Genomic DNA, 11,955 nt, shown 5'->3' with positions numbered 1-11,955 from the left:
CTAAACCAACCATGGTAACCCATTCCCCTTTATCACAGGTTGGTTTACCAAATTCTGGCTAATGGTATCTAAAAAGATGTCTGTTGACACTTCTGCAGAGTTGGAGAGAGATATATGCAAGATAAATTTCTTTCTTTCCTGCATTGGCTTTGCACAGAGCAGTAGCTGCCAGTTTAGCACCACAATAAAGCCAAGAAAATAATTGAAAAGCTGATATTGTTAAGCTAAAGAACTAGCCCAGAATTATCTATCTCAAGCCTTATTACCATGTGAGAAGATAAAGAATCCTGTTATTTAAACCCTTTGGAGGCACATATTCTATAATTTGCAACCAAAATCATTCTAACAAGTATATCATTATTTTACAAACTTACCCCAAACTGCCCATGGAGTGGCGGCAAGAAAACCCCATTGAAGGAGCAACTGGAGTAAGGGCAGTAACTGGTGTTAAAGAGTTGAATGATGCTTTGCCGACATCGTTGGAAGTTTCCAGCGCCACGGATTTCAATGTCAACGAGTGGATAAAATGAAGAATTCAACTCATGTCTCTTGGTACAGAAACCTTCGTTTAAGACGCTCATCTTTATTTTCCTCATGTATCTTGAGTGAAAGCATGGCTCATGGATGATTCCATTTGTACCCTGAAGGGGAAAAAATCACTTGAAGGCATCATGTGCAAATGCTTTGGACAAAAGCACCAGTCTGGCTTCATTAATGTATAGCAACTGAGCAACATCCAGGCACTCAGCACTGGCATCAGTAGGCCCCTGCTCTGTCTTTTTGACCCTTGGGAATAGTCGTATTTGTTTAACAGGCACCAGAAATGGTATCAGATGTAAATGAACTTTTGCTACTCATAGGAAGCTAATGTGGTTGAAGCTGGGCCCAGAGATTCCACTTGTTTGGATTGGCCCCAAGTGCTTAGGTCAGAAGCAGATCCACAAGGAACACTCTCAAGGGTCTCAAAATTCTGAGCCTGAGGTAGTTCTCTGGGGGTCTGCTTATCTTCCCGCCTGCTTCCCGCCCCCACCTCTAAGCCAGAAGCAAAAATCCCAAGAACTAGAAGTGCCATAAATCATATTGACATAGGAGTATCAAAATGATTCTCAGCCCACAGCCCAGTCTGTTCAAGAGAAGAAAGGGGGCTGCTGTGGATGAGAGGCTTAGTGGAGCCTTAGGGCAGCAGCCCCTCTACCCATGGCAGTCATCTTACTGATAGTGCGGAAAGCTTGGGAGGAAAGCATGCACACACACACACACACACACACACACACACACAATACTCTAGGCTTTTCACTGTCAGCTCTACAGGGATGAGAAATTATTTCCAAAGAAAGGATTTGAGTCGTGTTCTTGGAGACAGTTCAGTAAACAAACATAGGAGGTGATGTCTAGAGGGGACAGTTCACAGGGATTGACCAGATGTTCTTAGATTTCCTCCCTGAAAAAGTTTGGAAAGTATAGCAACCAACTTCAGACCAATTATGCAGTAGAAATAGAAAACAACAAGATGTGGGGGCTGGAGGCCCCCAGTTGTTGGGAGGGTGGTCTGGATTCAGTTATACTTGCCTGAAGTCCCAGGGCCAGTTTCTGCAAAAGTGCTTGGTCCTTCCCATAGCACAGGAAGCTGTGTGTGTATACACTGTAGTTCTTGCCATAGAGGCGGAAGTACAGGTTGTTGTTTGGAGACTCGGTCGTTTCATTTTGGGGCACAAAAGTGATTTGTGTAGAGGCTCCCCCAAGGTCTAAAGCTCCATAGGTTTCCTGAGTGTCGTCTTTGCTTGGCTTCAGGTTAAACCAACTCAATTTCTGAAAGAGAGTACAGTCACCAGCTGTAGAAGCCTCTGTGCATCTCCCTTTTCATAGGATTTCTTGGACTCAAGGACTTCCTAAGGCATAGGAGCATAAGGGTGACACCAAGCTTACCAGAGGTTCCTGAGTATGCATCAAATCAACAGCAAGAAAAGAGGGGCTTCAGAGACTCAGCTCAGATTGTAGCAATACAGGGCCAGTTTACAACCAGGGGCCAGAAAGACGAAAATTCAAATCCCCACTCATTTGCTCATTAGCCATGGGACCTTAGGCAGAACAATTACCTTCTCTAGGCCTCCATTTGTGGCTTTTCAATGAGAGAACATCTCCCATAAGTATTCTGAAGATTAAATCAAATGGTATATGAAAAATGCTTTGCATATAGCACAAGACACATAGCATCGGGAAAATAACAGATATCTTTATTTTCAATGATAGATTTTTAATTTTTCTATGTGTGCATGTGTGCATACAAAGTCGCTTCAGTCCTGTCCAACTCTGCAACCCTATGGACTGTAGCCCACTAGGCTCCTCGTCCATGGGATTCTCCAGAAGAAGACTTGAGTGGGTTGCCATGCCCTCCTCCATGGGACCTTTCAGACCCTGGGATTGAACCCATGTCTCATGTCTCCTGCAGTGGCAGGCGGGTTCTTTACCACTAGTGCCACCCGGTAAGACCGATTTTTCTACATTTCTATTTTTTTTATTTTTTCTTTGTCTCTGTAACGTGAAGATACGGCTCCCTTATTCTCCAACAGTAAGAGTAGTTGTAAGAGAACTATACCTCTGGTGACCCTTGCAAATATGAGAGGAAGTTAATTTGCTCATTTATCCATCATTCATTCTGCTTAGTGATCCAGGTATTTCCAAGATATATCAATGGTATTGACCCCCATGGAGCCACCTCCCTGGGTGCTGTGAGATAATCACCTGAGTGAATTTGCCCAGCAAATAGTTGACAGTAATCCAGCCATAGGCACCTTCCTCCTGGCCACTGATGATTCTGGCACCTTGGAAGTCAAAGGGGTACTTGCTGATGCTGCTTGCAACTGCAGCCAGGATCTTGTCTGCCATCTGTTTATTTTCCATCCTGCACAAAGAGCTGAAGTTACTGGTTTTGTTTGAATAACTACAACTACCTACTGCAGCCAGAGCTTCCAGCCTGTTCTACTAGGAAGCTGAAGAAGCTGAACCACAAACTCATGGACTAAGCAGATGGATGAGATCCCCACACATGGCTGTCTGATGAGCCCTCCCTTGGGCTGAGGCATAACTCCTCTTTTGGCCCCCTCTCTCCAAATCCAAATTCTTTCAATCCATACATAGGTTGGTCCTCTTAAAAGACCATTTTCATTGTTGTTGCCTGGCTCCAGGAAATTATCAGAATAATTTTAACTACTGTGATGGTGGTAGCTGGATATTGCTTGATCACCAAACCTAGAGCTGAGGTGTGCTACATTAGCTATTAATGGAGGCTTTGAGCTGCTTACACAGCCTCAGGACTCTCCTTGAGGTTTTTAATTAGGGCTCTAGTAAATTCCAGGTGGTAAACGTCTGAGACAGATACCCAAACTCAGTTGGTGCCAGACTGGTTAAAAAAAAACTTTCTCATATTGTGCCTTGGTTTTTGGGTTTGAAATCTTGAGATCTAAAGAAGAAATCTTCCAGGGTTGTCATAATGAAGATGGACTACAGCTGCTTTTACCAAGGATTGCATGCTCAGCCGTGTCCGACTCTTTGCGGCCCCATGGACTGTAGTCCACCAGACTCCTCTGTCCATGGGATTTTTCGGGTTAGGATACTGGAGTGGGTTGCCATTTCCTTCTCCAAGGGATCATCCCAATGTGGGATCAAACCCATGTCCCTTGTGTCTCCTGCATTAGCAGATGGATTCTTTTACCACTGCACCACCTAGGAATCCCTTCCAAGATCTAGGTGATACAATACTGAGAGTCTCTGGGTCAGAAAATGCTGCCTTCCAACTGGCATTAGACTCCATAATCTCTCAGTTGAATGCCTTCCATACCCTACCAACTGGCCTCCTTATCTCTAGTTTTCCTCCCTTCCAATCCCCCTCTACCAATGTGCATGGCACACTGCATGGCAAATAGAAGGGGGAAAGGGTGGAAGTAGTGACAGATTTCCTCTTCCCGGGCTTCAAAATCACTGTGGATGGTGACTGCAGCCATGAAATCAGAAGACGTTTGCTTCCTGGTAGGAAAGCTATGACAAACCTAGATGTGTGTTGAAAAGCAGAGACATTACTCTGCCGACAAAGGTCCGTATAGTCAAGGCCATGGTTTTCCCAGTGGTCACATACGATTGTGAGAGTTGGCCCACAAAGAAAACAGAAAACCAAAGAATTGATGCCTTTGAACTGTGGTGCTGGAGCAGAGTCCTGAAAGACCCTTGGACAGCAAGGAGACCAAGCCAGTTAAACTTAAGGGAGATAAACTCTGAATATTCACTGGAAGGAGTGACGCTGAAGCCGAAGCTCCAGTATTTTGGTCATCTGATGCTAACAGACTACTCATTGGAAAAGTCCCTGATACTAGGAAAGATTGAGGGCAGAAGGAGAAGAGGGTGTCAGAGGATGAGATGACTGGACGGCATCACCAATGCAATGACAATGAATTTGGGCAAGCTCCGGGAGATGGTGAAGGTCAGGGAGGCCTGGCCTGCTACAGTCCATGGGGTCGCAAAGAGTCAGACACGACTGGGTAACCGAACAACAACCCGCGTCACCAGTTGTGTAGCATCCTTTCGTGGCTTCCCATTATTTCCCAGATTACTCCAAACTCCTTGGCATGGCCCACGAGGCACTCTGAACCTTGCCCTCTCGGAATCCCACTCAGAACCTGGGCTCTACCACTTGCCAGATGTGTGACCTTTGGTGAGTTCTTTAACATCTGTACACCACGGCTTTCTTAATGTAGTTAATAATAGCTAATGGTACCTCTTACTTTGTAGAGTTTTGGAGATTAAAACATGGTGCTGAGAACATAGAAAGGGCCCAACAAATACAAGCTTCTACCACTATTATTGTCACTATTGATGTTTGCCCTATGCACCCTGTGTTCCATTTGTGCAGAACCATCTATAGTCCTCTGAACAGGCCCTGGTCTCTCACATATCCCTCCTGGGTACAGTGATTAGAACACAAGATCCAGGTAAAGGAGGGACTTGTGCCTGACATGTAATAGGTGTCCAATAAACATAGGTTATCAGAGAAGGCAATGGCACCCCTCCAGTACTCTTGCCTGGAAAATCCCATGGATGGAGGAGCCTGATAGGCTGCAGCCCATGGGGCCGCTAAGAGTCAGACCCGACTGAGCGACTTCACTTTCACTTTTCACTTTCATGCATTGGAGAAGGAAATGGCAACCCACTCCAGTGTTCTTGCCTGGAGAATCCCAGGGATGGGGGAGCCTGGTGGGCTGCCGTCTCTGGGGTCGCACAGAGTCGGACACGACTGAAGTGACTTAGCAGTAGCAGTAGCAAACATAGGTTATGGAATACATAACATCTACTTGGCCTGTGATGCCCTTCTCCCAACCTCCAACAAGCCCTCAATGATTTGGTTCATGTACTCCTCCTCTGGTGAGTCTTCTTTATCTTCTCCCATCCTTGGCAGGGACAGGTATGTTCCCATAGCAGCTCTGAGCACTCCTCTAGCAAAGAAATGGTCACCCTGTATCAAAACTCGGATCTTGGGAGATGAATAGTCTACTCCTATGTCCTGGGACAGAGGAGGCGGTCACTACACACTGAATGAATGAGTGAACAAACCAATGAAAAATTAAGCCTATAGGTACTAAGTGGTGACCAGTAATGATGTGCTGTGACAATTCGTGTCTTGGGACATCTGTGATCTCCTCTGGGTCTCCTACTCCCAGATATAGAATGGCTAAATCTGTTACCCCAAATATCAGAGTATACAGGCTCAATCTTTCTTTGTGCCATCACTTCCTTGAATTCCCTGTGGGGAGATCAGCACGAGGGCTTTTTTTTTTACATATGTACACTCCCATTATTATACATACAAAGACTTTGGGAATATTATCTGTTCACTGACATTTTCTTTCTTAGGGGTGGAAGGGGTAGACGTTTAGCATATCTAGAATTGTGTTAAGAAGTGTGGCATTTGCTCATAGTTCAGAGGCTCTAGTGCAACCAAACCCAGCTCCCAGCCGCTCTCAGTCCCTAGGGGCTGCTATACCGGAGCAACCGCATGCCGGCCGTGGCTCCTAGGTACACAGGTGTTTCCATGTGCTGGATTGACGGAATCACTTTCCGGGCTCTTTCCATGCATGCCGTCAGATAAACATTGATTTCATTTACTTTTTTAGCAAAGCCTGAGATTCCGGGACCTAGAGAAAGATGTAGAAGCAGATGAAAATTGTTTTTAAAAGTAAAGGACATATCGTCACATTATTAGAGAAAATAGTGATGTTTTCTGAGAAAATGCAAGCACATCACTTCTTTTTTTGATATTCGTTAGGTTTTGGTGGGCTCCCCAGGTGTCTCAGTGGTAAAGCGTTCACCTGCCAAGCAGGAGACCAAGCAGGAGACCGAGGTTTGGTCCCTGACCTGGAACGATCCCCTGGAGAAAGAAAAGGCAACTCATTCCCATTCTTGCCTGGGAAATCCCATGGACAGAGGAGCCTGGCAGGCTACAGTCCATGCGGTTGCAAGTCAGATGTGACTTCGCAACTAAACAACAGTATTAGGTTTTGGTACTTAAAGGGTAACTCACTGAATCTACCCTTGATAGGATTTATTGTCACACCTCGAGCTGGTTTTGTTTGCTGTTCAATAATTTTGCCACTGGGTGGTGCAATTTTCACATTCAATGACATAACCTTCCTAAAAACAGGCTCTCGGATTGTAATGGGGATCTTATAGATAACTACTCTATATATAGCTGCTTTATGACATTTCTTCCACAAAGCTGTAGTTAAAAATACTAATTCCTAGAAGACCAGAAAGGTGAAAGGTAACATTTAGAATAAGAATTAAGAGTCTCATGCTCTACCGACTGAGCTAGCCCGGCACCCAGAGAGATGGTATGGGGAGGGAGGGAGGAGCAGGGTTCAGGATGGGGAACACGTGTACACCCATGGCGGACTTATGTTGATGTATGGCAAAACCAATACAATATTGTAAAGTAATTAGCCTCCAATTAAAATAAATTAATTTATATTTAAAATTTTTTTAAAAAAGAATAAAAATTAAAATATGCACCAGGCACATGGGCTTCTACTGAAAAGATAGGAATGGCTTCGTAATTGTGGCCAGTCCCCTAAAATTTCTGAAGCAAAATTTCTTCCTTTGTTAGAAAAAACAGGAATAGTATTCATGATTCCTCAGCGATTTTCCCATTCTGATATCCTGACTGCCTTGCAAAACTGTTTATCCAGTTTTAGAGCCTTTTAAACTGTTGCTATGGAGAGGATTAGAGCCAAGATTCCTTGAATTTTTTGAAGTTAGCACAAAAATTTTGGCTCATTTTAAGCTAAAAATGTACATTTTCAATGCTTTCTAATGAGGATTTGCTTTAATAGTAAGTATCCAGACCTTATCCATGCTGCTGCTATTGTTTAGCTGCTAAGTGGTATCTGACTCTTTTGTGACCCTGTGGACTGTAGCCCGCCGGGCTCAACTGTCCATGGGACTCTCCAGGCAAGAATACTGGAGTGGGTTGTCATTTCCTTCTACAGGGGATCGTCCCGACCCAGGGATTGAACCTGGGTTCAATCTCCTGCACTGGCAGAGGGATTCTTTACCACCTAGCCACCTGGGAGGCCTCTATCTCATCCATATCATTCACCAGTATCATTCGCCAAATTTTAAACAGCCTGTCTACTTCACTGTAATAAGAAAAATCAGCTCCAAGTTATCAGCTAACTGTTTTGATTCCAAAAAGTCCGGCCTTCAGTAACTAGTGGCTCTCAACTCAACCTTTCTGTTTAAATATTTGATTAGAGAACTCTCTCCCTCTCTCTCTTTTTGAGAAGGGAAAATTACTCCATTTATTAGACCAAATATGCATGGGATAAATCTCCATAGATAGCTGCTAGGTTAACACAGCAACACTACTTTCAGAACTGGAAGGCAATGAATAAATAGAAGTCAATAAAATGAGGGATTCGGGTTTTAAGAAATGTTTGAAATACTATCTCAGAATTAATGGGACCAAACTGAGGACATCAGGCACTGGATACCATGACTCGCTGTCTTAGAAACACCTCCTATTTACAGCTTTCCTGACAAACTATGAAAAGTCAATTATCTGGGGCGTAGGTAACCCATCTGACTAAAACTGAACAGTAGGTCCCTGGCTCCAAAGGCCAAGAGAGAAGTCCGAAGATGGCAGTGCCGTGTGGTAACATTCAGTGCGTGCTGGAGTGTTGGATGGGAGGGAGCAGAAGGAGCTGTTGTCAACAACTCTGTGTTGTTTGTGACCTGAAAAGAAAACTGACTAGGAAAAAAACTCAGCATGCAGTGCAGTGACTCAGAGTAGCAGGAAAACTGGAGTTGTAACTAGGAGGCGAGATTCTTTTCCTAGATCTGTTTCTACTTGCAAGTCACTGGACTTTCAGATTTTTTGTTTCCTTTTCTGTAAAGCAAGATTTCAGTGATCCACAGGGTCTTTTTTGCAGCCCTAAGGGTCTATGATTTGCCTGCCTATACAGAAGCTAAAGGCTTTTCGAAATTTCTCCCAAGCCTCGAATTAGAGGACAAAGATTGAGAGCAGCGGTTCTCTGGACAAGCAGCATCAGCATCAGCTGGGACCTTGTTAGAAATGCAAATTCTCAGACCTTGTCTCAGACCTACTGACCCAGAAACTCTGGGGTGAGAACAGGCATCTGTGGTTCTGATGCAGGCTCAAATTTGAGAACCACTGTCTAACACGTGGGTTTAAAGTTGTGCATGTCTTTGCCCAGCAAAGGAAACCACCAACAAAACAAAAAGACAGCCTACTGAATAGGAGGAGATATTTGCTAATGAGATGACCGATAAGGGTTTAGTTAAATTGGAGATCTCAGTTTGAGTTCCAGTTCCATCACTTACTGGCTCAAGTAACCTTAAACAAGTGGCATAACTTCTTGAAACCTCAGTGCCCTCATTGAAAACAAAACAAAACAAAACAAAACAGGAATACATTCCTTACAGGGAGATTGTGAGGATGAAATAACGCATTTTCAGTACTTGGTGCATAGCACACAGAAGTGTCCTGTTGACGGGAGCTATTACCCAATTATTCTAAAGTTTATTTTTCAAGGGCTTTATCATTAAGGACTGATTCCAATACTATTTTATAATGATAATAAATTATTTATAAAATAGCAACAATAGCAGCTCCACTACGTTCTCACCTGACTTCCCTTTTCCTCGTGTGTTTCACTTGTCACATGCCTCTTGTTCTCTTGTGCCCACTCTCTCCCAATCCCTTTTTCTTCTCTTACCTTTAAGCTTGCATTCTTCTATCTGAGTCACCACCCCCGTGTCATTCTCCTTCTCTGCCGGCCATCTATAGATGTACAAACTCGTATGAGAGGAGCCCGCATCCAGCACAATCCCAAACTGAGGGCAAAACAAACCAAGAACTTGTCAGCATTACATCATTCTTCTCCACATTCAGCTTGCAACAGAAAGGATACAAAAGACAGGGGCTTTCAGAAACATGAGGAGAAAGTATTTCAACTCATGGTGAGGGTGGGTTGGGTGTTGGGGGAGTGAGTGCCTGGAGTTGTGCTGATCACAAGATCTACCAACACACCAGTCCCTCTAGAACTATGGCTCTCAGTGCTGGCTGCACGTTAGCAACATCCAGGCTTTACCCAACGAGGGGCCTGCAATGGCACCCCACTCCAGTACTCTTGCTTGGAAAATCCCATGGATGGAGAAGCCTGTTAGGCTGCAGTCCATGGGGTCGCTAAGAGTCGGACACGACTGAGCGACTTCACTTTCACTTTTCACTTTCATGCATTGGAGAAGGAAATGGCAACCCACTCCAGTGTTCTTGCCTGGAGAATCCCAGGGACGGGGGAGCCTGGTGGGCTGCCGTCTGTGGGGTCCACAGAGTCGGACACGACTGAAGTGACTTAGCATAGCATGGCAGGTGATCAATATACCGAAGTAGCTGAGAAAATAGAAAGGGAATAGAAAGGAATTAATCCAGCAGTTCCCAAGCCTGGAATCATGTGAGAATCATCTGAAGAGTTTCAAAGGCTACTGCTGCCAGTGTCTGACCCCCAGATTTGTGATTTGATTGGTCTGGTATGTATGAGGTCTGGAAGAGAGATATCGAAAATATTAAGTGTACCTGTTTTTTGATTACAAATATAACTATAAATTGTATTCAATAAATTTAAAAAGATTTGTACTTTGATTTCATGATTTTGGGTCTTAAGCATAGAAGGCATGGAAAGAAGAATAAAGCAAAGGAAGAGGGTGGAGGAGGAAGGGTAAGAAGACAATATGAGAAAGAATGAGGTGGCCAGAACAGAAAGTTGCCACTTCGTATTTTACGAGGATGGGAAATGCACCAGCCAGTGTTGTGAGGAATATTCTGTGAGAATTATCTGACTTAACCTTCAGTGCTATAAAGTACATACTGTTCTCATCCCCAATATACAGATGAGAAAAGAAAGTACAAAGAGGTTAAGTAATTTCCTCAAGATTCAGAGTGATTAGGTGACACAGCCTGGATTTGGATCAGAGTTAGACCTAACTAAGGCCTTGTGTTTCTAATACAGAGGAACAGAGGAGCAAGGTCTGGGACAATAGTTTTCCAATTGGTGCCCCATTGAAAGGACTTCTAGAGAGGGATGACTATAGCAGAGTGTCCTGATGAATTTTTGCACATACGCAATCCATATAAACCACCACCAAGAGGAAGGTCAGTTCAGTCATTCAGTCGTGTCCGACTTCTTGCGACCCCATGAGCTGCAGCACGCCAGGCCTCCCCATCCATCACCAACTCCCAGAGCCCACCCAAACTCATGTCCATTGAGTCAGTGACGCCATCCAACCGTCTCATCCTCTGTCGTCCCCTTCTCCTCCTGCCTTCAATCTTTCCCAGCATCAGGGTCTTTTCAAATGAGTCAGTTCTTCCCATCAGGTGGCCAAAGTATTGGAGTTTCAGCTTCGGCATCAGTCCTTCCAATGAATATTTAGGACTGATTTCCTTTAGGATGGACTGGTTGGAGCTCCTTGCAGTCCAAGGGACTCTCAAGAGTCTTCTCCAACACCACAGTTCAAAAGCATCAATTCTTCGGTGCTCAACTTTCTTTATAGTCCAACTCTCACATCCATACATGACTACTGGAAAAACCATAACCTCGACTAGACGGACCTTTGTCGGCAAAGTAATGTCTCTGCTTTTTAATATGCTGTCTAGGTTTGTCATAACTTTCCTTCCAAGGAGCAAGCGTCTTTTAATTTAATGGCTGCAATCACCATCTGCAGTGATTTTGGAACCCCAAAAAATAAAGTTTCTCACTGTTTCCACTGTTTTCCCATCTATGAAGTGATGGGACCAGATGCCATGATCTTAGTTTTCTGAATGTTGAGCTTTAAGCCAACTTTTTCACTCTCCTCTTTCACTTTCATCAAGAGGCCCTTTAGTTCTTCTTCACTTTCTGCCACAAGAGTGGTGTCATCTGCATATCTGAGGTTATTGATATTTCTCCTGGCAATCTTGATCCCAGCTTGTGCTTCTTCCAGCCCAGTGTTTCTTATGATGTACTCTGCGTAGAAGTTAAATAAGTAGGGTGACAATATACAGCCTTGATGTACTCCTTTTCCTATTTGGAACCAGTTTGTTATTCCATGTCCAGTTCTAACTGTTGCTTCCTGACCTGCATACAGGTTTCTCAAGAGGCAGGTCAGGTGGTCTGGTATTCCCATCTCTTTCAGATTTTCCACAGTTTCTTGTGATCCACACAGTCAAAGACTTTAACATAGTCAATAAAGCAGAAATAGATGTTTTTCTGGAACTCTCTTGCTTTTTCCATGATCCAGCGGATGTTGGCAATTTGATCTCTGCTTCCTCTGCCTTTTTTTTTTTTTTCCTCTGCCTTTTCTAAAACCAGCTTGAACATCAGGAAGTTCACGGTTCACATATTGCTGAAGCCT

General features: G+C 44.1%; 1 protein-coding gene across 5 annotated transcripts in view; it reads right to left on the bottom strand.

Annotated features, from left to right (window-relative positions):
* The window catches only part of ENTPD1 (ectonucleoside triphosphate diphosphohydrolase 1), a 104,966-nt gene that overhangs the window by 25,854 nt on the left and 67,157 nt on the right, over positions 1 to 11,955 (bottom strand). For all 5 annotated transcript variants that reach the window (XM_010832993.1, XM_010832996.1, XM_010832997.1 and 2 more), the window contains exons 3-7: positions 9,282 to 9,399; positions 6,032 to 6,182; positions 2,743 to 2,902; positions 1,570 to 1,809; positions 375 to 641 (exon numbers count right to left, since the gene is read on the bottom strand). In XM_010832993.1, coding sequence (XP_010831295.1) covers positions 375 to 641; positions 1,570 to 1,809; positions 2,743 to 2,902; positions 6,032 to 6,182; positions 9,282 to 9,399 — 936 coding nt within the window. The remainder of the gene's footprint in view (positions 1 to 374; positions 642 to 1,569; positions 1,810 to 2,742; positions 2,903 to 6,031; positions 6,183 to 9,281; positions 9,400 to 11,955) is intronic.

This window comes from Bison bison, unplaced genomic scaffold (assembly GCF_000754665.1).
Source record: "Bison bison bison isolate TAMUID 2011002044 unplaced genomic scaffold, Bison_UMD1.0 scf7180017862979, whole genome shotgun sequence".
Lineage (NCBI taxonomy): Eukaryota > Metazoa > Chordata > Mammalia > Artiodactyla > Bovidae > Bison > Bison bison.
Note: the sequence above shows the minus strand (reverse complement) of the source record. Positions and strands in the feature narration are given on the sequence as shown.